This window comes from Mytilus californianus, unplaced genomic scaffold, assembly GCF_021869535.1.
Source record: "Mytilus californianus isolate M0D057914Y unplaced genomic scaffold, xbMytCali1.0.p SCAF_3, whole genome shotgun sequence".
NCBI classification, from domain to species: Eukaryota; Metazoa; Mollusca; class Bivalvia; order Mytilida; family Mytilidae; genus Mytilus; species Mytilus californianus.
Window position 1 is genome coordinate 42,275,119 of NW_026262679.1, and position 21,415 is coordinate 42,296,533.

At 33.3% G+C, this 21,415-nt stretch overlaps 2 protein-coding genes across 3 annotated transcripts; one reads left to right on the forward strand and one right to left on the reverse strand.

Annotated features, from left to right (window-relative positions):
- Nucleotides 1–3,963: 3,963 nt before the first annotated feature.
- Nucleotides 3,964–21,322, reverse strand: LOC127734615 (uncharacterized). 2 transcript variants are annotated; one of them, XM_052244589.1, is made up of 6 exons: nucleotides 18,555–21,322; nucleotides 12,454–12,558; nucleotides 10,374–10,603; nucleotides 7,695–7,848; nucleotides 5,584–5,823; nucleotides 3,964–4,450 (listed from the first exon to the last, which is right to left on the reverse strand). In XM_052244589.1, the coding sequence occupies exons 2-6, from the start codon at nucleotides 12,539–12,541 to the stop codon at nucleotides 4,236–4,238; spliced, it is 927 nt and encodes a 308-aa protein (XP_052100549.1). In that variant the 5' UTR covers nucleotides 12,542–12,558; nucleotides 18,555–21,322; the 3' UTR covers nucleotides 3,964–4,235. The 2 variants fall into 2 exon arrangements, with proteins under 2 accessions (XP_052100549.1, XP_052100550.1); XM_052244590.1 differs by lacking the exon at nucleotides 18,555–21,322 and adding an exon at nucleotides 16,706–17,075.
- LOC127734616 (uncharacterized) lies at nucleotides 14,879–18,742 on the forward strand. Its single transcript, XM_052244591.1, has 2 exons — nucleotides 14,879–15,872; nucleotides 18,109–18,742. Exons 1-2 carry the CDS (start codon nucleotides 15,440–15,442, stop codon nucleotides 18,477–18,479), a joined length of 804 nt encoding a protein of 267 aa, XP_052100551.1. The 5' UTR covers nucleotides 14,879–15,439; the 3' UTR covers nucleotides 18,480–18,742.
- Nucleotides 21,323–21,415: the final 93 nt, after the last annotated feature.

The following is a 21,415-nucleotide window of genomic DNA, read 5'->3' on the forward strand; positions in this document are numbered from 1 at the left end:
ATTTCAGGTGCTCCGGAAGGTCAAGCAGGTCCTGCTCCACATGTGGCACCCGTCGTGTTCATGTTATTACAAAGCCGGTAAATAGTGTAATTCGGTAGGTCACATTCGTTAAAAGGGAATGGGATTGTAGTTACGACATAAGGAACATATCCGATATCATCTGTATAACGGATATTCCATAACGGTCAACTTACTCGTGATTGCGTTCGTAAAATTTACGAAGTGATGATTTCAACTTCACCACTTGAAATATGGCACCCGTCGTGTTCATGTTATTACAAAGCCGGTAAATAGTGTAATTCGGTAGGTCAGATTCGTTAAAAGGGAACGGGATTGTAGTTACGACATAAGGAACATATCCGATATCATCTGTATAACGGATATTCCATAACGGTCAACTTACTCGTGATTGCGTTCGTAAAATTTACGAAGTGATGATTTCAACTTCACCACTTGAAATGATGATAGGAAATGCAAGCTCTGGAATATCTTATCAACTGGCATGTATATACTCCATATGCAGGTGCTGCTGGAATGTTGCTACATAGAAAAGAAAAGTTTACAATTGGAGGCTGAAATCATCTCCTTTGTCGTAAAGTTTTGTTCTTAACCGACCAAGTATGTTGCTATTGATGAGTTTTTAATGACAGATATTGGTATCTCTTTCTCAATAACGCGTGAACATCCGGGGGGTTTCGCCCCCAACCAGGAGGTCGGGGTTCGGGCGTACATTTAAAAATGGCCTAGCTACGCCACTGACTTCGAGTAAACATGATATCCTTCCACTTTCCTGGTTTGATATCCGGCCAAAAAAAGATGCAATATTGTTTTTAAAATCTAAATATATGTTTCAATTCAGTATAAACTTTTAGTCAAACAGAAAAAAATGAGTCCAGAAAAAATTCAGAAAAAAAATGGACTATTTTATTTCACATCATGTTTTGAAACTGGAGTTGTAATACAAGAGTGGTACCATAAGAGATCTTATGAGATAAATTAAATCCTTGCTCACTGCTTGACAGTTTCTGAAGTAATATGTATATGTTATGTTCCATTTTTTTGTTTTTTTGTCCGTTTTTTATTCTACATAATCATTATTATCAATATCATGAATATCTTATGTTGTAATCATTGAAATTATTTGGGCAATGATGGGCCATTTTTAGGAAATACATGTTATCTTATCTTAATATCACGAAGTTATATTTACATTAACGTCCTTTAGACTCTGGTGAATAATTTTATAATTAGCAATAACACCACATCTGCTTTTAAGTACCGTTAAACTATCATTTTTACATTTTTAACTATAAAGTGGCCCATGCAAGCGTGCATGGTATTACACTTAAAAACGATCCGAAGATACCAAGGGGACATTAAAAACTCACAAGTCACAGAAAGACTGACAACTGCAATGGCAAAAAGAAAAGACGAACAAGTCCACAAAACACTACTCAGCAAACTAAAGATTGAGCAACACAAATCCCTCCTAAAGACCGGGGTGAACGCATGTGCTGTGGAAGGGTAAGCAGTTCCTGCCATCCATGCGGTACTCGTAGTGGTCCTAATTTGATATTCATGAAGAAAGCAAAGTCTCTCTGTGTCTTCTCTTAATATCAGTTTAAATAAAATTACCATGCAAGCAATGTATAAAATATTTTCATGATTCAAACGACCATCATGAATATTTATTAATGACCTTTGATATTTTTCTATACATTAAAAGAGATAATACCTAGGGCACACTTAAAAGATTTTTGGTTTGCCCAAATCCTACCCAAAGGAAAAGACAGTGGGTTGGTAGGTAGGCATTTTTTATTTTTTTCGGCAAATAGAAATTGAAGTGTCAGATGTTTTTTAGTCTTCATGCCTATCTGGTTACAAAAATACTATTTCACATCAGGACAATAAAAGATGTTGAGTAAGCAGCTATTTTCTGTCTAGGTAGGGTTAGGGCAAACAAACATATTCTTTTTTATGGCCCTACACGTTATTAAGATAGCAACATTGACTTTACTTTTTTGTAACTTTCTACCCAGTTTCTAATTATAATTATGATAGAATGTTACATAGCTTTTTTTGGTTGTGCTGAAAGTCTCTTCTTAGATAAAACATTTAATTAAAATTATTTAGCAAAAATTGCGATGTTTACTTTGTCTAGACATTTGGGACAGCAATTGACCAAAAGATAAAATAGATAATTATAAAATAATGTAATATTATGTGCAAGTTTAAATAATGTTAATGAAACTACGGTTCAAACTCCATCATGCAGACTGTTGGCTATATTCTTTTAGGGTCTTTATGCTCATATTCATTAAGCTTTTCGTGTATTTTCGTGTACTTAAAACCTTTAAGTTGGCTTTCAATTTGTTTTTGATTTGAAGTTCCTTAAAATAGTAAATCCAGAAAAGCGCTTAGGACACAATAAATTTATAAAAGTATCATTTTCACATTTCAAAACGGTACCATGACCAGCAAAATTTTCAAAGTATTTAGACAACCCAACAATGATTTTTTTTTAGATATTTAAGAATATGGCTTACTTTCCACTCTTACTTTTATCCCAACTTTGGTTTTAAAAAAAAAGTCCGTTAAATTGGTAATTAAGTAAAATGAAAATTTTCAATGAAAATTAGTTTTAAAAAATCCCGACTTTGATTTTTAGAAGAATTTCTTGTTCCTGTATGTCATTTTATAAAAAATTTTCTGATTACACCAATGCCCCCTCCCCATAAAGATGAATTGTCGATTTCCATCAAGTGTAATAACATGTAAAATTACATTTTCTTACCCCATAACTGTTACCTAGTTTGTGCAATAAATTCATGTAAGAAGGTGAAATGGTGCATACTAGTCTAAAACTAAGTCTTTTCATGTATTGCCAGTTTTACATGCAAGTCTCCAACGATGAAGACCCTAGCTAGGTCTCTTTGATTTACCAAACGTATCTTTAATACTAAATGAGAAGATGTGTTCTTCTCCAAATACCAGATTGAATTATAAGTATGATGATGATGCTGACTGGCGGCTACTTAACGTCAAGCAGCAAATTAGATGATTATTCATGACGAGGACATGTTACTGTAATATGAATATTAACCTGTATTATATAAAAATAAGGTGGTATGATTGCCAATGAGACAACTGTCCACCAAAGTTCAAACGAAGTGTATGTAAGCAATTATAGGCAACCGTACGGCCTTCAACAATGAGAAAATCCCATACCGTGTGGTCAGCTATAAAAGGCCCCGACATAAAAAATATGAAACAATTCAATTGAAAAAACTAATGGTCTAATTAATAACAAAACAGTTTACGAAAAACAAATATGACAGACATGAACCAACGACAACCACTGAACTACAGGCTCCTGACATTGGACAGGCACATAAAGAATGTGGTGGGGTTAAACATGTTTGTGAGCGCTCAACCCTCCCCTAACCTTGGACAGTGGTGTAAAAGTACAACATAAGAACAAACTATAAAAATCAGTTGAAAAAGGCTGAACTCATCAGATGGATACAAATAGAAATAGACTGACACACTGAGCCGGACCGTTTTAACGTGCTAGTTCACAAGTATAAAACAGTCCGCAGGAAGACATGTCACTCTTCCCGAATACATTAATATCACTCCGAGCCGACCAGTTTTTGCTCTAACTTCTTTATGCTTAGCAGGCAAAGAAGCAGCACATACCAATTTTATAGTCTTTGGTTAGACCCGGCCTGGATTCGAACCCATGACCTCTCGCACTCAAATGATTGATTGCTTTACGCCGCATCAGCGCAAACATCCCGAACTCGAGGCAAACACGCTACCATGAGAGTACCAAGGCGGTCTATCAGGCGTTCGATGTTTGAGAGATAAGTCATTATTGCTATATCACTCCGCCAGGAAACGTTCATATTCAACCATTGAAATGTTTTATTGTGGCGAAAAAGAAAAAAGGAAACACTGATACATTAAGACTTCTTTCTTTAGAATAGGAATATAACTTAAATGGAATAACCTGAAAAAAATACAATAAGATGTTTCTATGGAAAAAGGGAAGATCAGAACTATAAAACAATGATAATGTAAAAGTGTATGTTTTCTTTCTTTGGTAACGGAAATGACCTTATCAACCCATGTCTATAGTTGTTTCAAGTACATCCCTAAAGCATATTGCACAAGACATATATAAAATATATGAAGTATTTAGATTTTTCAAGATTAAAGGAAAAATTTTATTATTATCCGAGTCCCGATTTCATTTGCGATTTTCCAACCACATCATCGTAGCTTGGAGGCGGTGCTTGCGGTCCATTTGAAGGCGGCCCGGGTGGTAGTAATTCGTATGGCGCAGAAGGAACACACTGTCCATGGGCAAACTCTACTTGTTCAGATGGAAACGTCAATGAGAATTCTGACGACGATGTTGAATCGTTGTCTTGCATATGTGTTATATCTGAATTAAATACAATAACAATAAAAAAAAAATAAAGATGAATATCTTTAGAATGAAAACATTTCAAATTGTCCTTTCAACCAACTATAAACACTTTTGAAACAGTTACTTTTATTTTTCATTACAACAATAATAAAACACGAATCTTTAAAATTTTACATATACAACCAAAAATTCATTTTTAGAAGTCTTTTGATATTGTTTTTATTTGAAAATTGTTAAGTTTGTTGTATCATATATCTACTGTACATATGCGTGTTTGCATTTGGTTGAATTGACCCTATGGATGTATCTGCTATTAAATGAATATTAGATAACTATACCCAGTGGAACACTTCAACACTCAGAATATTATTACAATTTGTGCAGTTTTAAATTATCGACAAATCTTGTTAAAAAACCCAACGTGACAGCATTTAAAAAGAAAGACCCTTTATATAAAAATTTATTCATATAAAAACGAAGTACAAAGAAGGTCAAAATTTAAATATTCATACATTTTTTTTTTCAAAATTTTGTATAATTGTGCACTTTTCAACGAAAGCTATATAGCCGGCTCTTATATTTTGATTATAGTTTTGAACTCTATATTTCAAATATATTCACGTAAAACATCTATTCCTTCAGTAATTTCATTCACACAATATGCTTAAGGATTTTTCGCTACTATTTTTTCAATAGCAGGCTTTTTAAAAGACTATTGAAAATTGATCATAGAACTAAAAAAGCAGAAACAAATTATAGGGTTGTCCTTGTTGTTTAGATATTAAAGCCATTGAAAATTTGGCGGGAAATTATTTTCTCTAGAATTTTCATATATATTTAACATTCATTTGGTACCTTTTATATTTAAAAAAACTATGAAGAATAACAAGGATTTAATAAGATTTACAAAGTGTGTTTTTAAACGGATATGTAATTAAATTATGAAAAGAAAAGTGGGGTTAGCGGGCAAAAATTTTAATAGCACTACATGGATAAAACCAGAGGATTCCGAATATCTGACAAAAAGTCAAAAGCAAGACTTAGCGAACATCCTAAACGCCATAAAATGTAACTTATTTTGCTATACTAATATCAATAATGACAATTATGACACGTGATGACAATAATAATAATAATTTATGTTTTACCCGTTGATTCGTAGTTAAGACGATTTTCAGTGATGGATAATCTTCTTGACCCTTCGGTTAAAGTATCTGTAGATTGTTGACTCGAGCTGGAATTGCCAATTTTCAGAAATTTTCTTATAGGAGTACAAAATCTGTTTCTCAGCTTTTCATTTCTAAAGCAACAGAATAATACAACAGCAGCAATCAGAAAGGGTAAAATTTCTAAGGCTGTGTTCCTAATATAATCCAAAACATTCCAACCTACAACACATATCAAATAACTCAATAATACCTTCAAATAGTTAAATATATTTTGTTGAATTACATTGCATGGCTAAGACGAAGTTTAAAATCGAAAAGATAGCTATAATGTGAAAACCATAATTGCAGAAATGATCCATTCAAAACTTTGATAGTTTTATAACCAGATGGTTAAGATGATAAAGAAAATAATTGAGATCTGTATTTATAGATTATTGATATTAAAGACAAATAAAATGGAGTCCTTGTATCAAAAGTAAGAAACGGAACGAGTTTTGTCTCGTTATTCAGATTTTAAAGAACCGTTCATAATGTCTAGTCTACAATCTACTCGATGAGTTGTTCAGTTGATTTATCAGATTCCCAGTTGGACAGTAAGTCACGAAAGTGAAAGGCATTTTTTTCCTACCAAATGTCAATGAATTACGCCGAAATGATTAAAAACATCCGCATTTTTAATAAATAGCCTGTTCTCTTAGCTTATCCTATAGGGACATTATGATAGGAATACGACTTTTGTGTAAAGAAGTAGCAGAGATTTCCCCCCATCCTTTATGCTTCTTTGCAATGTCGAGCTTAATACGGTTCTCATGCTATCATCGCCCAATGATTTCTTCGTTTCCATTTAATGACTCTCTGTTTGGGCCTTTGGAGAGACACAGTATAGAAAAGATTACAGCACCAACTTTTCGAAATATGACAGCTGGCTTTCACTGGCCCAGTAGTCATTATTACTTTGTACTAGAATGATATCACTTTTATGTTGATACATCATTATGTATACCTGACAAATATCCAATTGGCAAAACGATGTAAAATTTTGATATCCTTACAGTGTCGTTTTCATTGTGTTGTTCTCTAACGTTTGCTACATATATATATATATATATATATATATATATATATATATATATATATATATATATATATATCGGTTGTCTTCAAATATTTTATTTCTAGATTCTAAACTTATATTTATTGCGGAGGAATCACCCTGTCTCACTGAATTGATATTTTAGTCTGGGATACATGATATTTTTATTAGTTGGTAAAGGCTTTGAACACGCTTTTAGTTACTGCGAGTACTGTCAGATCGGTACTTTGTGTCTTTTAAACTCTTTTGGTTAGTTTCTTTTAGTGTTTAGCGTAGATTCAACGAGTCAAGCCTATATCAACTGATTTTTATAGTTTGTTTCTATGTGGTGATGTTACACCATGGTTCCATGATAGGGGATAGCTTTGCGCCTGCAAACATGCTTAACCCCACCACATTCGGTATGTGACTGTTCCAAGTCAGAAACCTGTAATTCAGTGGTTGTCGTCTGTTGCTGTATATCATATTTGTTTTTTGTTTATTGTTTTTAAACACATAATCAGGGTTTGTTTTCTCGAATGAATTGCTTTTTTGTTAGTCATGTTGGACCTTTTCATAACTTGGTATACGGTTTGGGTTTAGCTCTCTGTTTAAGCCATACGGTGAGCTACAGATGTTAGCGTCTACGTTGAATATGTCTCTGGTGCAAAGTTGTCTCATCGGCATTCATACTATATCCTCTTATTTTTATATTGCAGTCATTTTATTTTTTTATAACTGTACATTTTATCAACGGTTTGACCCATTGTAACCCAAATTTACCAGGTAATTTCTATGCGTGTAAAATAAATGTAAGATTTTCAAAGATATAAAAGAATACTAGTACATTATTGATAAGTATAGTAAGTTTTCCTGCCAAATGTCGTCTGTTCTATCTAAGGACCTCGACTTCCTCCGCCATTAAAAATTGGCCGTCATTCTATAACGAAGGTCGCTTAAAGCGATACTAAACACCAACAAGCAAACAAGTATATCAAATTGTATATTATATACCAACCGGCGTCTGCATTTGGAAGGTTCTCACTTGTTATTTTCAGTTTAAGTTTCCAAGACGACTCTTTATAATATCTTGTTAGCTGCATCTTAAAAATCAACTCATAGGCTCTTTCTATACATTTTCTTTCAATCTTTTGCTGTGAGCCATCATAAACCTGCATACGAGAAGTACTCGACGATGCAATAATGATTGATATACTATGATTGAGTAAAACTTCAATACATGTACAATATATATAAATAAGATTATTGTTATACAACATTAATGTACATCAATAAGGTTGCCGTATCAGGTACACTTAACCATTTTCTTCCCATTTAAACAAACACTGTATTGTCTACCAAATAAACATCTTTAGGCAGTCGACTATTACAAAGTGTGTCTTGTCACAAGGTCAGTTGGCAAATATCCTATGTTAAAATAAGGAGATATGGTATAATTGCCGATGACGACGACGAGGGTGGTTTTTAACTACCTTTACTACCCATGAGGGTCTTGCACGGTCGGCTTCGTCAATTGCCAATGAAACAATTATCCATCAGAGTTCAAATGACGAAGATAAAAGCAATTATAGGTCCCCGTACGGCCTTCAAAAATGTGAAAAACCCTGACCGTACAATCAGCTAATAAATGGCCCGACATGAAATATGTGAAAAAATATCAACGAGAAAAATAACGGCCTAATTTATTCAATCTTACATGAGTTTAAACAGACCAGCCACGAGTATTTCAAATTAGAAAAAATAAGGAGATGAGGTATGGCTGCCAATGAGACAACTATCCACCAAAGTTGAAATAAAGTGGATGTAAGCAATTATATAGGCAACCGTACGGACTTCAACATTGAGAAAAAAAGGCCTCGACATGAAAAATATGAAACAATTCAATTGAGAAAACTAACGGCCTTATCTAAAACAAAACAATTTATAAGAAAAACAAATATGACAGACATGAACCAACGACAACCACTGAACTACAGGCTCCTGCTTTGGTACAGGCACTTAATGAATTTGGCGGGGTTAAACGTGTTTGTGAGCGCTCAACCCTCATCCTAACCCCTCGACAGTGGTTTAACAGCACAACATATTAAGAACAAACTATAAAAATCAGTCAAAAAAACTTAACTCATCAGATCAATACAAAGCAATAAAAGCCATGAAAAAGTGGGTATGTGTGGGATGTAGATATATTGTAATTCCGCAGTCATGTCCGGACAGAAAGGGGACGTGAAATCCGGTACCTCTTGTAGAGAGAGTTTCACATTAAGAACTTTTGCAACTACTGTTTGAGGGGACCTGTTATAGGGCTGAATTACTGTCCCTATCCAATATACCCACATTTCCAATGGCATTCCAAATTTCCTGCCCTTTATCCAAGTCGACCCTATGTTGCAGGCCCTACCTATTATTATTAATTGTTCATTTATTTCAGGACCGACATATTGTTATTAATTGTTCATTTAGTGCAGGACCTACCTATTATTATTAATTGTTCATTTATTTCAGGACCGACATATTGTTATTAATTGTTCATTTAGTGCTGGCCCTACCTATTATTATTAATTGTTCATTTATTTCAGGACCGACATATTGTTATTAATTGTTCATTTCGTGCAGGACCTACCTATTATTATTAATTGTTCATTTATTTCAGGACCTACATATTGTTATTAATTGTTCATTTATTGCAGGACCTACCTATTATCATTAATTGTTCATTTATTGCAGGACCTACATATTGTTATTAATTATTGTTCATTTAGTGCAGGCCCTACCTATAAATATTAATTGTTCATTTATTGCAGGACCTACATATTGTTATTGATTGTTCATTTATTGCAGGACTTACCTATTTGTATACGTTGTTCATTTATTCTCGTCCTGTACATGTAAGGAATATTTGACACTGCATGGACATATAAAAATCAATCAATCAATCAATTTTAAATCAATCATTTTATCAACTCAACCTCTAATTCGTGGACATACGCCTCTCGTCTCATTTTCTCCATAACACTTATGCCACTGATTTAATGCACACAACAAATGCTTCTAGAATAACCTTTATTAGGTAAAGTTGAAACCATAAACAACATTCGAAAAATGGTATGATGGAGGAATGACAGTCGTACAGATAATATTGCTTAAATATCTTTAGTTTTTCCACAAAAAAAAAAAGAAATCTATCTGTAAACAGCTATATTTATACTTTTTTATGTTAGATATGATACTGTGATGTATTGCAAACAATGCAATCGAAAAACATTTCTACAGAATGAGTGTCTAACATAAGTATACTATTCCTATATTATTCGTTGTAAGTTAAATATTATCATTTCTAAAGCAAAACAATGCCAAACGGAAAGCAACATTTCTACTGAGCAGAACTTATATTATGTAAGCAAAAATCACAACTTATCTATCCATTCGTCGAGTCTAAAACAATCATATCTACAGACCACAACTTTCTCATTTATATGACGATGGGTATGAATCTATTATCTACAAAGATCATAATTTCGATGTATATTAGCAGAAGAATCCGGTAGTGAAACTAATAGCTATATAGTCTATATTTTACTTATATATTTATGGAATCTGATTCATGAAGGTACTGTCTCTACAACAATGTGTATATTTGATGTTTCCGAAACCGTTATTTCTATTGACCAAAACTTACCCATTTCTGAGATTCTTCTGAAACTATAAGCTCTACATCATACGATGGTAAATCATATTCCTCAGATTCAAAACAAAGTTTCATGTTTATATAGGACTCTCCATTACCACCACTAGTAAAATTAAAAGTACACAGATGTGGGCTTGTTTTACCAAACCATGATAAAGTGTAGGTTTTATCTAGGGAAACCGTCCTGGGAATCTCGTCACAGTTGTAAGAATTAAACATTACTGAAAAAAAACGTTATGATTAAATAAAATGAAGGATGTTTAACTTTTCGAGATTTTCAGCTAAAATTTTGTTTTATTATATGGTCATTTGTGCGATTCCCAAAAGTTTTGATTTTGGTGTCATTTTTGTCTAAATTTGATTCCATAATTGTGAAAGGTTTGGTTTTTAGAATAGTTGTATATTTTCCAATATCTATATATAGTTTCGAACACCACTGACAGTAATTGAATTTTCAAAAACGCACACATATGGAGGATCAAATAAACTCCGGTATTTAGTAATTGACCACATCTTGTCCTGAGATAAAATTTACTCTCATCAGCAGCCGAATGTGTTAGATTATTTTAACGCATTTTGATTCTCGAATGTGACCTACAGAATTAGACTTTCCACCGGGTTTGTATTTACAAGAGCAACACGACGGTTACCATGTGTGGAGTAGGATCTGCTTATCCTCCGGAGCACCTGATATCAGCCCCGATTTTTGGCGAAGTTTGCGTTGCTCAGTGTTTTGTTTTGTTTTCTATGTTATGTTTTGTATAATATTGTTTGTTTTTTGCCATGTCATTATCAGTTTGTTTTCGACTTATGAGTTTGAATATCCTTTTTGGTATCTTTCGCCTTTTTTTAATTGTACAATCTTGAGATTAATGGTTTAGTCAGACGATAATATGCCTTTCGTTACAAAATGGTTTGTTTTGTTGTCTCGGCAATGCAAACATTTAGATAAATTTCATGAATATTGTATTTGTGTTTTTGTTTCATGTACTATGATGTTAGTGTATGCATGTTTTATGTCTTTGTAATTTTTCTTAAGTACAGTAGCGTCATTGTAATTACATGCAATATGGACGCAGTATCTTAATAGGTATATCATTTACGAAACACCTGAAGCTTTCCATCCAGGTCACAGTTGGGCGCTAGGGGTTATGGATACCCTTTTCTCTCTCTTTTCCATGTGAAAAATAAGAATAGAGATGCTACTGTTTAAAATTTAAAGTAAACTATTTAAGAATATTTGTTGAATAAATACAAAAAAGGAAGAAAAAAGGGGGTCCATACCCCCAATCGCCTTTGGTCAGGGTTTACTGTTGTCATTCATGTTGTGCCTGATATTCATATGATGAAGACATAATCTTTCAATCAGTTTAATTGAAGTCTGGAGCTGGCATGTCAGTTAACTGCTAGTAGTCTGTTGATATTTATGTATTATTGTCATTTTGTTTATTTTCTTTGGTTACATCTTCTGACATCAGACTCGGACTTCTCTTGAACTGAATTTTAATGTGCGTATTGTTATGCGTTTACTTTTCTACATTGGCTAGAGGTATAGGGGGAGGGTTGAGATCTCATAAACATGTTTAACTCCGCCGCATTTTTGCGCCTGTCCCAAGTCAGGAGCCTCTAGCCTTTGTTAGTCTTGTATTATTTTTAATTTTAGTTTCTTGTGTACAATTTGGAGTTTAGTATGGCGTTCATTATCACTGAACTAGTATATATATTTGTTTAGGGGCCAGCTGAAGGACGCCTCCGGGTGCGGGAATTTCTCGCTGCATTGAAGACCTGTTGGTGACCTTCTGCTGTTGTCTGTTCTATGGTCGGGTTGTTGTCTCTTTGACACATTCCCCATTTCCATTCTCAATTTGATTTGATCAACATCAAAATTTCTCTAATGGGCTATTCATTTAAATCGATATAATAAAGAAAATGGATAGTTAACTTTGGGAAGCGAAATAAATGTAAAAAGACCTTGCATTCGTTATTAATGTCATAGAGAGCTCAAAGATGTTATGTGATTTGTGGTTTTTTTTGTTGTAAAGTATCTAGTTTATTGTATGTGTTTACTTACGATCAACTGTATTTGAAAGTACTGGTCCGGTAAATACTGAGACAATCGTCGCAGCACAAAAACTGATACATGCATAACTGTTATACATATTTATGGTCTCGAAGTCTACAAAATCATCAAAGATTAAAAAACAAAATCCCAATGCCAGTACCAAACAAAATGTCGTTTACCTCCCTTGAAAGTAAGATTTAGCAATATTTTTGATAGAAATGATTAGCAATAACACAAACATGCCAAGCCTTTTAAACAAATATAAATGGAAGAACGATTTAAAAATAGACGAATATCTATCTACATTAGAAAAATGTTGTATGTGTGACATTGTGGAAAAAATATTGAGGGAAAATCAAATACAATTTGAAAAAAGGACTTACTTTGTATCATTCAATTTCGTTGTCAATTTTATACATGTATACACAATTTTGATTTTATTCTGTCCATTTAATATTGATTTTGTGTGAGCATTAATATTTACCCTATTTCATAATCATTTGTATATACACGTAGCCATGATCAGAATGACACTGGACATTTAACTGGGCTTTCAAATGATATATATATAATTAGTTCAGTATTTCTTTACGACCGCATTTTTCTTAACCTTGTAATAAGACCCCGTTAATATATATTTGGAAATCTTACATTTTTACTACCAAATTTTTACATATTTGTGACATCAGTTAATCACACGCACGGGGGAAAAATATATATTTCAAAACACTATCGAATTTCATTGTCGTACAATTACTAGAACGATGTAAAAAGGAAAATCTGAAATTTTTATTCATTCTATAAAACTCATTAGTTTTCAATTCTGTGAAATCTTTCGGTTTTTTACCGAATATACAAAGATTTTTCTTCCGAGTTATAACAATTTTATTTTTATTTTTAATCCCGGGTCAGAATTTAGGGCACTTTAGATTAAGCGCATTGAACATGAAAAAGCATTTTTGAAAATTTTGACAACCTGTAAACTCTTTAAAAAAATGAAATTACAATGACTTATTACAAGTTTCTTAAGGAGAACAAAATCTGTATTTTAAGCTTTTAAGGAAGAAACACAAAGTAACTCAATATGTAGGTCCAGAACCAGCAGTGTCCATATTAATACCACATAACGTGTTCTCATACTGAAATGCATGTAATATTTGCCACTGGAAATTTAAAACAATCAATTAGTATCATCTTTTTATATTCATATCGGGGTCAGATGGCCATTGACGATCGCTCAATCCTCTCAACTAGTTCAAAGATTTTCTTTAGAAAGCGATATGTTGTTGATAAATGAATTTTTGCTTTTGTGGTGTAAAAGAATCAGGGGTTAAAGGGTCACTTAGTTTTTTTCATTTACATAAGGAGTCGCCAATTATTTTGTCACCCTGTCAGTCTGATATCACTTTGTTCAGCTTCCAGTCCTTCACTACGTTATTTCTACACCTACATGGGTTTGATATATAGGTTAACTCATAGTACTCCGAGAGGACGTTGCCACTAGCATGCCACCAATCTGGTACATGTATTAGAAATACTATCTACATGAAGCATTCAAGAGGCATTTAATCCTTTGAGTTACTATCTTAGAAACATCAAATGAAAAAATAAAACAAAAGTCATATTTTAGATAGTCTGCGGTAAAGGTTCTTTCAAAATATACTGAAAATTCGTGTTTTAACTTAACGTATTTTATAAGAGTGACACGACGGGTGTTGAATGTAGAGCAGGATATGCTTACCCTTCAGGAAGACCTGAAATCGCCCCCAGTTTTTTTGTTTTTTTTTTTTTGGGGGGGGGGGGGGTCGTGTTACTCAGTCTTTGGTTTTCTATATTTATGTTTTGTGTACTGTTGTTTGTCATCTTGTCGTTTCATTTTTTTTTTGTCATGGAATTATCGGTTTGTTTTCGACTTATCTGTTTGAATATTCCTTCGGTATTATTTGCCTCTCTTTTATTCATATTAATTCGAAGTTTTCATTTATCTTACATAATTTAAAAAATATTCAAAAAATACTCTTGTCACTTCGCATTGCAATTTAGATAATTTTGTTCATTTCACAGCATGAAAGAGTCATATATTATGGAAATATGCATACAGAATTTATGAATAAAGAGTCTGAAAATGAAATTCCCAATGGATATCAGATGGAATACCGGCATGAAGTATTTATGAAAACACTTAGTAGGTAATTTCCAATTACTGGATCTCGTACGTATAGTTACTAAATGGCGAGGTTACAACTCATTGAAACTGTCAGCATCCAACAGATAGAATATAGGAGTAGATTGGAATCGGTTATTAAACTATTTGAGACTTGGACGCATATTTATTAGATATCAAGTAAGTATTTGAAAAATCAATTGATGGATACAACTTCTCAAATAGATTTTTATTTTATTTTGATTTGTATCATATGTTTTAGATCGTTAATGTGTTCCTTAAAAGCTTTCTAAATTCTGTTTCGATTTTCAATAGTATCTATGGAGAGGCCGCTTTATCGAACAAAGAAAGCGCACGATCTGTTCAAAATTGTCTGCACAGATTTTTATCGGCGAGTTTCCAATTTGTGTCTGCGACTCTACAATGAACTTATTTGAGTAGGTCAGCTGAAGTTTCTACCATGTGTTTTTGTTTGCATATATAATAACATGAATTAATCCTAGATTAAACTCTAAATTAATATAAAACATAATGTAGCATTTTGGTACGTTTAATCTCGACGTAAGCGTTTAGTACGTGTGATTTAAATATACTGTAACTGGGATTAATTTTTATTTCACAGCCACAAAAGCAAAATGGAAGCCACGAATAAAAGATTTTGAAAGGGAACTTGATCAAAATGTTGTTTATTTGCGGATACGAGATAACTTAGAAAAAAAATGACAAGTGAATTCAGGAAAAGTTAGAAAAAAAGCTTGTCATACCTTTGTGTTAATCATTCTATGAAGGAAAAACAATCGATATCATTGACACGTTATTGAAAAGTAAGCAATGTTTCAATCGTCCCTGGAAAGAATTCCTGGGAAAATAAGACGAGGATTTGTTTATCAATCTTCCGAAGACATTCTCCCTTCTTTAAGAAAAAGACATGATTCGCGCACAACTAAGGAAAAGGAAAAGATTCAACGCAGAGTTGTTAGACATGATCTCTATCCTCCTTTTAGGGAGGAACAAAGTCGGCCGGGAACACCCGTAGTGGGTACCCGGCTTGAACGATATGCAAGTGGTAAAGGCCGAAGACCACAGATACCATATGAAACGGCTGATATGTATGCTAATAACGGGATGTACAAGATGCAACAAAAAGGTTCAGCAACAAGTCGACGAGAAGGATCTGGAAAACAATTGCTTTCTGCAAAGAGATGTCCTACTCCACTTCCGAACGAAAAACCGCTCACAAAATTATGTTGGAACCATCACAGAGGTCTGTTTTACACGAAATACTAAGATCACATCACTTGATTTTTGCTTAAAGTGTCACGTCTATCACTAACTTTAAAGAACTGTTAAATTGCATGATTTCCTCAGCATTATTGCTTAAGTTTTCAATCTGAAACAAAACTTGCTTGCATATGCATATTATTTCCCTAATGATCATATAAATAAAAAGTTCTTATTTTTCATAAATAAAATTGAGAATGGAAATGGGGAATCTGTCAAAGAGACAACAACCCAGCCAAAGAGTAGAAAACAGCCCAAGGCCACCAATAGGTCTTCAACACAGCGAGAAATCCCTGCACCCGGAGGCGGGCTTCAGCTGGCCCCTAAACACAAATGTGAACTAGTTCAGTGAAAATTGACGTCACACTAAACTCCGAAACATATAAATGAACTAAAATTAAAAAAACATACAAGGCTAATAAAGGCCAGAGGCTCCTGACTTGGGACAGGCGCAAAAATGCGGCGGAGTTAAACATGTTAAGTAAGATCTCCCCCCCTCCCCCTACCTCTAGCCAATGTAGAATAAACACAAACACATGTAGCAATACGCACAGTAAAACTAAGTTTAAAAGAAGTCCGAGTCCGATGTCAGAATAGGTAACAGCAGAAACTAAGCAAAATGACAATGGTACATAAATTAACAAAGGACTACTAGCAGTTACTGATATGCCAGCTCCAGACATCAATTAAACTGATTGAAAGAATATGTCTTCATCATATGTCATATATCATATATACATCATATATACTAAACTGTTTACTGTCGTCATAAATTAATGGAATCTCGTTAGAGGTTGTTTTAAGTTATGTATATACCTTTACGTATTTTTGTAATTTAGAAAATTTGGTGTTGAAAGTGTTTAAAATCTTCTATAGTCTGCGAACAATTAGTCAACTACTTAACTAGCATCGGGACGATTTAGTGCTTGGTATGTTGTATAAACACCTGTCTAATCGATGCTGATGACCTTATTATCTATGCATGTTGACCCGTAAACATAATTATACAACATTGTTAATGTTTTGTTGTTGTTTTGTATTTGTCTCATTGAAGTAAAATACAAAGATCTCAAAACATTCATTTGTGATAAATCTGATGTAAGGATTATTAAAATATTGTAAAAAAAATAGGGTTGAAGATTTTAAAAAGGGTAAACTTTTAAAGACAGACACCTTTGCCAAAAGAAAAAAAATGTAAAGGGTTCCGCGGAACCCTGTGTCCTCTTCTGCGATTGATACTGTAAGTGTTAAGAGCGTAATATTGACTGTAAAAAAACAAGTCCATTAATCAGTAAAATACGGAATTTTTTATTTGTAATCTCATTTTTCTTAATATTTTCCAAATTTTGATCTGTGTGCTGTCTTTTGTTGTCATAAAAAAAAAACTTGTGTCCAAGTTTCATAAAATTCCTTAAAATTTTACAGAGATATTGATGTCTGAAAAACTTTAAACCTTAGACTGTGTCGTAATGCAAACTGCACAAAAAACCTAAATCCATTTATAAGTAAAATATGGAAAAACGAACACAAATATATTTACAAAATTCCTCTGGATACTTTAGTTTTGATCATACAAAAGCTTGTGTCCAAGTTCGTAAAATTCCATGAAGGTTTGATACAGTTATTGGTGTCTATCTTATTTTACCACAGACTGAATCTAAATGTAAACGGCAAACAAACAAAAATACTAAATACGAGTGAAAGTAAGATCGCTATCTCTCGCTTCCAAGAAAAATTGTCGCAGTCTCGACAAAAAAGGACTGGAAGTGAAAAAAATACACTCCACAAACAAAATACATAGAAAACTACACAGGAAAGTTTAAGAACTTTACCTTAATACAAAATCAAATTTATAAAAAAATATACCGTAATACATGCTATTTCGTGAACCCTTAAAATTAAATCCGAATGTGAAAATTTGAAAGAAAATAAGACAGAAACAACATAGGCAAAATAGAAATGAAATTAAACAAAACTAATAGTTAAGCAGCACGATCCCCTGTTACAAAAAACCCGGGTGAACCAGTGGATGATCCTGGATGGGGGTTCCGTGGCTTGAAACCCCCCCCCCCCCTTAACCTGGGTTGGAACCCCCTTTTAAAAATAGCTGGATCCGCCCCTGGGTGAACTAAGGTGCTTTAAAACACACAAAAACATTGTCTGCTCCACTTTTGGCACCCGATGATTTTTATCATAATATTCATCTTATCTGTTTTCAGAATTAGTAGAAGAGGACGATTCGGATGATGACATAATAATAAACGAAATGTTAGATATCCGGAGACAACATGAACGTCATTTTACAGCCTCTACCGTTCACATAAATAAAAACAATTTTGACGTTACACTGTCGGACTTAGAAAATGACGCAAGTCATAAGCCTCAAGATCCAATTCAGCTGACGCAAAAAGTTTTACAGACACTGAGAAGTGACAATGTTAATAAAAATCAAAGGATTGTACAGTGGTTAATGGACTGTGAAGAAAAGAACAAATTCACCGGTTCACAACTCCCGTCTCATTTACCGGATATTATGATAAACGCTCGCCATGCTGCTTCCGCCTCGCCTAGTATGATAAAAAGAATGTAGTAAATCTTTTTCAATGGAATAGTTCTTTTGACAATATTGCTTCTGATCTGAAATATTTGATCGTCGTATACTTACATTGAGTAAAATTTATTGTTCATCGTAGATCTAATGAAATACAAAAAGAAGTTCTCGTAGTGATGATGATTAAACATTGCTTGCAAGTAAGAACTTTTTAAGATCTTGCTTCCTTTAGATATTGTATTTCAATACCGTACAGTACTTTAATGTCATTCTAAAAAAAAAGTGTCTATATCAAAACAGTATGCCATAACAAATGATTTGTATTCTCTTTAGGTACCTGTTGGTCATATATCTCCTGCTTTCATTTTGATGGCTTTTGACTTTCCTGATGAAGGTAAATCCAGAAAATCACTTCGGATACAAGACATTTATTAAGTTTTATAATTTTTAATTTAAATTTCCATGCTTTACAACAATATATAAGTATGTTTAATTCAATTTGGATACCTTTCAGTAAATTCTTTTCAAACGAAGTAGGAGAACTATTGACTGTCAGGATCAAGATGAATACAATTGGAAAAATATAGACATCAGAAAATATAGTAACAAAGACCAGTACAATTAAATTAAAAAATACATTCTCACATGGAAACAGCAGACAACACTCTAAATGAACTAAACGTATAATGCTAATTTCAGTACACAAGACATTTGTTTATTATTTAACCATACACTATGCTCAGGGTCAAAAGTATGGGAAGACCAATATATAAAATGGTGCATCACGTTTTGAGCTATATGTACTGCCATAAACAAAACAAAATTGGAATAGTGAATCCGCTTAGTTAGTTACAAGTTCATAATAAAACACGTACAACAGCATTTTGTGCGCAACACTTCCGTTTTTTGAAGAACCATCACCTTGTGCGCTTGGGAAGCCAAAAAAAATGAACATTAATAGCTTGAATATGACATACACAAGTTTTTATTCGAATCAAGACATTATCGTTTCACGGCAACACTAGCCATGAGACAGGTTGTAATCTTAAAAAAACAGGCGGGAGATTCCAAGGGTACATTCAAAACTCATAAGTGAAAGAAAAACAGACAACGGCAAGAAAAAAAACCCCGAAAATACCGATAAAAACCAAAACACTTCATAGAAAAATTGAAAACTGGGCAACACTAACCCGCAAAAAAACACAAAATGGAAGCACATCCTGCTCCACATTTAGCACACTAAGTTGACCATAGACTAGTAGCCGGCCGTTATTTGACAAGTTTGACAATAGTTGTATATTCCGAAGGCACATATACTGAACAGTTTACAGAGGGAACCATCCTAAGTTGACCAACAGTCACAACGAAACAAACACCAATTTCAGAATGCATGATACGTCTTTGTAGGTACTTATATTAAAAAAAACATTTGGGAAGCTACCTAAATCATTACATAATGGTGCCAGCACCTAAACTTTAAATGTTTCTATGAGCAACATATCCTGAGTTAAGTGACGCTTGATTTTTACATCATTGCATTATTAAAAACTAAACATTACTTATAAAAATACGATAGTGCAGCAGAAGCATTGGCTGATAGACGGTAAGTACATGTACATATATCCTAAGAGACTATAGTCCACACGCAGTTGTTCCTACTTCGTGATAGATATCGTTAACTTTGATAACGATTTCCGTATGGATGACTTGATGTGTCCGGAATAAACACCAAACAGTAGCTTTAATGTTCTACTATTAGGATGATGATGTCCGACAAGTGATTGATTCAAAATATTCTTACTAGATCTAATTTAACTTGAAACGAGAGATTATGTACAGTTCGGTCTGATTCAAAAAAAAGATTGTTATATGATAATAAACAATGTGAGTCCTGTTAAACACTAAACTTTTCATGTTTGTGTAAATGCTGGTCTAAATAATTTCTGGACTGTAAACCTCCTGGGGAAAACCTCAAGTCACTTCCGCTATCCGATGCTGAAATGATGTGCAATACTGGTAGTTTTCTTTGGTCAGTTGTTTGGTCTTGACCATCTTCGTGTCTTTTAATAACGATACTGTCTATCCTCCATTAAATTGTAAATTCTACTAATGGCCGAACAAAAAAAAACATCAAAAAACTGGGGAGCATCAAAACAAAAAGGCCTAAACAAAAGAATTAGATTGTAACTGTGAACTTTTTCCGAAGGAACTTGGAACATTTATAAACTGAAAATTTAATGAACAAAAAGTAAAATAACAAAAATACCGAACTCCAAGGAAAATTCAAAACCGAAAGTCCCTTATCAAATGGCAAAATCAAAAGCTCAAACACATCAAACGAATGGAAAACAACTGCCATATTCCTGACTTGGTATATGCATTTCCTAATGTAGAACAATAAATGTAAAACAATTATCGATCTAATAGTAATCAGAGTCACTAAAATCTAGTCCAAATTCGAATTACAACTACTTAGTTATAGATAATCCTATGTTTTCTGAACCTTAAATATCAAACAGTAACCTCAAACGAATTTTAAAAGTATAAAGACGTCATCATAATGCAGTCTGAGAAAAGTATGAACTTGTGCAATGCTTAAAATAAGTATCGATAGAATGTATAACTATATGTGTAATATACAAAATGTTTTTGTGCATAAAATACCAAAAAGACATCAACAGAATAGTCAAAGCAGCTTAAGACAACTTTGTTTTAGGAGTTTCAATTCATTTCTATACAATTATATCATTTATATCCGTTCTTGGTTCGTGTTGTTCAAACTTTACTTTTTGTGTAGTGTATTGTGAATCGATCGTCTTTCCGTCGTTTTTCTTTTAAGGCTATGGTATTTATTTTATTCGATATGGTTTTTGATTTCCCACCCCCCCCCCCCCCCCCCCCCCCCCCCCCTTTGGGATTTTCTTGGGTTTTTTTTATAAACTGAAAAGTTAGTTGAAATATATCTTCTTCATTCA

Coding starts and splice junctions, on each gene's coding strand:
- LOC127734616 (XM_052244591.1), top strand. CDS start 15,440: ATGTTTCAATCGTCCCTGGAAAGAATTCCTGGGAAAATAAGACGAGGA. Junction 15,873..18,108: donor ATGTTGGAACCATCACAGAG/GTCTGTTTTACA, acceptor ATCTGTTTTCAG/AATTAGTAGAAGAGGACGAT.
- LOC127734615 (XM_052244589.1), bottom strand. CDS start 12,541: ATGTATAACAGTTATGCATGTATCAGTTTTTGTGCTGCGACGATTGTC. Junction 10,604..12,453: donor ACTTTCAAATACAGTTGATC/GTAAGTAAACAC, acceptor GTTTTTTTTCAG/TAATGTTTAATTCTTACAAC. Junction 5,824..7,694: donor CCTTCCAAATGCAGACGCCG/GTTGGTATATAA, acceptor TATGTGTTGTAG/GTTGGAATGTTTTGGATTAT.